Source organism: Ascidiella aspersa, chromosome 3 (genome assembly GCF_963924565.1).
Source record: "Ascidiella aspersa chromosome 3, kaAscAspe10.2, whole genome shotgun sequence".
Taxonomy (NCBI): domain Eukaryota; kingdom Metazoa; phylum Chordata; class Ascidiacea; order Phlebobranchia; family Ascidiidae; genus Ascidiella; species Ascidiella aspersa.
In genome coordinates this window covers 9,730,371-9,735,709 of record NC_139449.1, presented here as the reverse complement: position 1 = coordinate 9,735,709, position 5,339 = coordinate 9,730,371, and the positions used below count along the sequence as shown (strand labels likewise).

The 5,339-nt window shown below is 37.0% G+C and overlaps 1 protein-coding gene across 1 annotated transcript; it reads left to right on the top strand.

The window, feature by feature from the left end:
- On the top strand, nucleotides 1–3,708 carry LOC146159118 (fibrinogen C domain-containing protein 1-B-like). Its single transcript, XM_083384869.1, has 6 exons — nucleotides 1–268; nucleotides 613–725; nucleotides 1,614–1,710; nucleotides 2,486–2,549; nucleotides 2,894–3,025; nucleotides 3,491–3,708. Exons 1-6 carry the CDS (start codon nucleotides 1–3, stop codon nucleotides 3,669–3,671), a joined length of 855 nt encoding a protein of 284 aa, XP_083240995.1. The 3' UTR covers nucleotides 3,672–3,708.
- Nucleotides 3,709–5,339: the final 1,631 nt, after the last annotated feature.

Genomic DNA, 5,339 nt, shown 5'->3' with positions numbered 1-5,339 from the left:
ATGTTGCTTAAGCTTATTCCGATCTTCGTCTTCTACCTCGTTTTCCGCGACGCGAACCGATGTAGTTACGTCACAGTCCCTGTCTGTGACAATGACGTAACAATATCTCCAGGGTCGCTGGGCGCCCCATCACGTGGGGTCAAGGGTGACGCCGACCACCCTGAAAGCCCCGGAAACAGGGAATTACTTGGAGCTACGGGGGCAAATAGTGGAACGGGGAATGTTGGTTCGAGCGCTGAAAGAGCTAAAATCTGGACAAAACTGAGAGGTAAGTTAATTCTATACATCACATTTATATGGTCTGCAATGAATGAATATGTTATCCGATATGTTATTTCACTGTTTTCTTGTTATGGGAATTTCTTCCACTATTGAACACCGTTTGTTTTTTCAAATAAGGAAAATAAAAATCCTAATGATATGACCAATACAGCAATCTGTTTTTGTAAAACTTGTCCTTTAATACTAATTGAATGTCCTTCAACACTAATTTAAAATCGAAAGAGACAATTCGACAATGTAGTGGATGTTTGAAGTCCACTGGCTAATATCGTTTCAATTTTCAAGTTGTTATTTGAATTTAAAGCAATTGAAATCAGCAAACTTTTTCAGAACTGGAAAGAATTCTTAAGTCAATACTACCAAAAAGTTGCAGCAATGCTACATCGAACGGAAGGACAGCACTTTTTACTGGGGAGGAAGCTTATTGTGAAAATGGATGGACAGTAAGATCATCTAAAAAATAAAGATACGACATCTAAGCATCAGTTTAGCACAGTGGTTCTCAAACTGGGGTCCGCGAGACAATTTTCTGGGACCGCGAAGCACTAACAAAAATCAACTAGACCTCCTAAAGGAGAACATTTTAATTTTAACGTGTTTGCACTTGTCATCAAAAGCTACGATTAGTTGTTCATTCACGTGATTGCATGCTTTGAGCTGAATTGTGCATTGTGACGTCATAATGATGCGTTGTGCTAATAAGAATTACGTTTCTACAGTTTGCTGTGCTGCCATTGTGGGTTGTACGGTCGCGGTTTTAAAACTTATCGTGATTGCTTCACTCAAATAAAGTGATTTTGTTAGCGTTACAATACTAAATACGGCACCAACAAGCTTATATAAGACTGTAAGTGCACCCGTCTCATCTAAACGTGTTATTTTATGTTTATTTGTGTGTATTTTTAATGGGTCTGCGAGCAATTGAAAAAATTGCTAGGGGACCGTTGCGTAATTTTTTAGAAAAAGTTTGAGAACCACTGGTTTAGCAGAACAAGACCCCATTAGTGAGAAGAAGTATACTTTCTATTAAGTTAAATTTAGATATTTACAGACTATATATATTTATAAAAGCGTGAAGCGTATGAACGCGTATAAAATGCCAAAAGGCGTGAAACAATGCCCTATAATTTGAGTTTTTGTATCTTATAATTTTGCGTTGAATTTATGGATTTTCTTTATGGGTAAAGAGGTCAAGAGCTGCTTAATCTATGTCAGTTTTTTTTGTAATTTCAAAACTAGAAAACTGTTGTAATTAGGCAAAGCGAAAAACCTAGACACTGTGTGCAAAGTTACCAACAAACCAATACTCTATATTTATCTTTGTTTTTCAGGTGTTTCAGCGAAGGTTTAACGGTAGAGTTGATTTCTATCGCAACTGGACTGAATACAAAAACGGATTTGGAGACTTAAGCGGAGAATTTTGGTTGGGTATGTGGATAGCTTAAATTCCATATAACCAACAATGTTAAAAAAAACATTTATTGCGAACTTCATTAAAACTAGGCCTACCATATGTCCTCTTTTAGGAGGATTTTTCCTATTTTTTCAAGAAAAGTAAATGGTCCTCCGAGGACGCTCAAATATGCCCAAATGTCCTCTTTGCATTGCGAGTTAGTTGCTTATACCTTCAACAAGACTTTTAGGCGAGACGTTGCATTTATTTCCACAATAATACTCTAGCCATGAAACATGCTGAATTTCTGGTTTAAAAATGGTTTTCCAACAGATTGCCCTACCTTTTTGATTGTTATTGCAAACATTACGCCAGCAAATTGCGACCGAATCTCACTTTAAAAAATACCCATTAATAAAGCTAAGGTGTGTGATTATTCACTTTAAAACGTAGGATTTTAAATCGTCACTTATAACACTTTTTGTAGCCGCCAACACCAAACCATCGCGCTTGCAATAAATAAATCAATATTTGCGCTCGAGTAGGCCAGCAACACCAAATTTTCTATCGAAAATTAATCGGAGAATCGCAAAACAACCAAACCTCCCAAAAATCAGCATAAAACATCATTTCAAGTCAAACGTTACAATTCTACTTTAGTTCTACTTGCCGGCAAAAAATGTCCTCTTTTTGGGTGCTGAAAATATGGCAGTCCTAATTAAAACTAAAATTTTAAAAGACGACATAAATAATTGTATTGCTAATAACAATACTGGCTTTACACAACGGATGCCACGAATTGATTCGCAGGTTTGGAAAAACCCCACATGCTCACCACTGACAAGCTCACCACTGACAAGCACACCATTGACAAGCCAACCCGACTTCGCGTTGAGCTATACGATTTCAACGATGATCACAGATACGCAATACCGGAAAATCCATAAAATATTCAATACATTATTACTTTGTTCCTTGTTCTTCATGCTGTGTGTCACAGATTTTTAAAAAAGATTGGTTTTCGCTGCCTCAATAGATTTTGAATATTGATTACTTTAGTTATTTTCAATCGTTCTTTTCAAAAATAAATGCAAAGAACTTGGTTTAAATATAGAAATCAAATATTTCCCTATAATTTATAAGTTTGATAGTTGGGGCTTGCCCTTTCCAAAATGATGATATTTTCTCTCTGGCTTAATCAACTTAATATTCGTTCAGTTCATTCTCTATTGGTAACGAGGCTAGCAATTACAGACTGCAGGTTAGTGGATATAATGGAACAGCTGGCCACAGTTTAAGCGGCCACAACTACGTGCAGTTTTCCACCAAAGACCGCGAAAACGACGGAGAGTAAGATATATGTTAATATGGATGTTTGCAAGAGATGCTTTTTTAATGATATACAAATATTTTTTTTAGATGAACACAATGCGTGCACAACTATTATTTAATTACCAAATTAAGCGCATATTTTCAACAACAGCAGTACGGTACCCCGAAATATTTGAATTACTTCCCTGCTGTTTAACTAAATCATTAGCGAGTTTCTTCTCATTTTTTTTATTTATTTCCCTTTTTTGGTTAGTGATCTTAATAACATATTTTTCCAGTTTTGCTTTTTCAATGCACAAATTGGTTGCCACCAATACAATAAAAAGGAAGCTAATTTCAACAATTCAGCACTTAATTTATTTTTTATAAATGTTATAAAACGCTCTGTGTTTACTTTCATTGGGGAATATCTAATATCTATTGCCTGACTTGCCTGATATAGGGAATTATCGCTTCTATGATAGCATCTTGTTGTTCGTATAGTTACTCGATCAATTGTGCAACACACTTCCACGGAGCTTGGTGGTTCCTGAATTGCCAGAGATCGCACCTGAACGGGGAATATGGAGAGTCTTCCGGACATGCCATGAACACCATCTGGTACAGTTGGAAAGGATACGATGAAGCGTTGAAAGCTACTACCATGAAGCTAAGATGCGATTAATCGCCTTTAACCGCCCGCAACTTGTATATAAATTCAACTTGTGCGCCGTTAAGTGAAATCAAAAGTAACACACAAAAAAGGCGGGCGAAACGGCGTATTTTATCATCAAGTGGTCAGCAGTTGATTACTGCGATTAACAGAAGATTGTTACTGTTTAACAACTTTTTTATATAATAACCTTGTTGTGTAGTACATATCTTGCATAAATATAATCAACCTTTACTGCGTCTGGCTTGGTTAAAAGAAGAGGGCTCGTGTAGCATTCGTATATAATTTCAGCGCAGTAGGTCAAATGCCCTGCCAGATGTGACATTGATGTGTGCTCCTGAATGTTTTGGATCCTGTGAAGAGTTGTAAATATGACTTGTTGCTGTAATGTATCACATTCGCTAAAACTCAGAATACAATTTACGGTAGCTGTCACACCATAACACCGGGTGAAAAGCCACGTGTGTGAGATCGGCCAACCCGGACCGGGCATCCATCGGCACCGATACCAACTTAAAAGTGATACTGATATTACGGCGAAGTATCGGTATTTTGTAGTGGAAAGGAAATTTTTAGAGATGACCTCATAACGTTATTACGAGATAATACAATAGCTTTAATAACACCTTACACCTGATGTTCACGAGCTAACTCGTGCGCAAATATTCAGCTGCAACACCGTCTAATGACGAGAAGCGCAAAGTCATTGTATTTGGTAGAAAATGGCAAAACTTTCTATTTAAAGCAATGATATTGGCATTTTCCTCGATACATTGCCATTTATAGTGTAATTTAACAGCAATATCATTTTAAAGAGTTTAAACGGCGCTAGGAAGTAGTAAGGTGAAGTATTCATGGCGCCCATAAGCTGAATACACTCCGCAAAACGAACAACAACACATAAACAACAGAAAAAGTTGACGTAATACCCCACAGCCTACATGCAGTATTGAATCGCGGCGTTATGGCGTAAAATTTGTTTTTATAGCAGCCGTACAGTGTTACGACGGCTTAACGCACAGTAAATACAAGTGACTATATACTCAACAGGAACTTTTGATTTGAAGCGGCCTTCAAAGCTTACATTGTGTGTACATGCAGAATGATTCACTCAAATTCGTTTGACTTTCCTGCTTCAGCCATTTGTGACGTCAACAATTAATTGTTTTCGTTACTTTCGATTACGATGTGATATTCTGGTGTGTTAACTAAGGAAGTGCTTCACATAGTGTGGGAGACCATGCATGCCAGGTGTGCCACGGCGTGACCAGACTTTCAACTTGCACTTTACCAAAAGCACTAAAATTATAGCCACGACTTTTGATTGGGTATGCATTAATTCTGGTAAACTTACTTTCCTTATATTTAAAACCTTTTTTTAAAAACTACCCTATACGTTATACCTTCATTCGCAGAAATTTGTAAATTGGAAACAATTTAAAATCAAACTGAACTATACCAGGCCATTATCGAGTCCAAACTTTGCAATAGTGGATTTCTATCTTTGTACGGAGGCGGAACCCCGAATACGTTATTCATATAGTCTCAAAATCAATGCGATTTCTGTACAAAATAATATTGTAATGGGCCCCTTCTACTTGTTATCCGCCTCGGTTCGCACTGTAAATTCTTAATTTTCGTGCTGTTCATAAATGTATCTCAGCGTGTGTTAAAGAATAT

Bases quoted from the DNA above. Each gene is read 5' to 3' on its own strand.
- LOC146159118 (XM_083384869.1), top strand. From the start codon at position 1: ATGTTGCTTAAGCTTATTCCGATCTTCGTCTTCTACCTCGTTTTCCGC. The intron at 726-1,613 runs GTAAGATCATCT...TTTGTTTTTCAG, and splicing joins ATTGTGAAAATGGATGGACA to GTGTTTCAGCGAAGGTTTAA. The intron at 2,550-2,893 runs GCCAACCCGACT...ATATTCGTTCAG, and splicing joins GACAAGCACACCATTGACAA to TTCATTCTCTATTGGTAACG.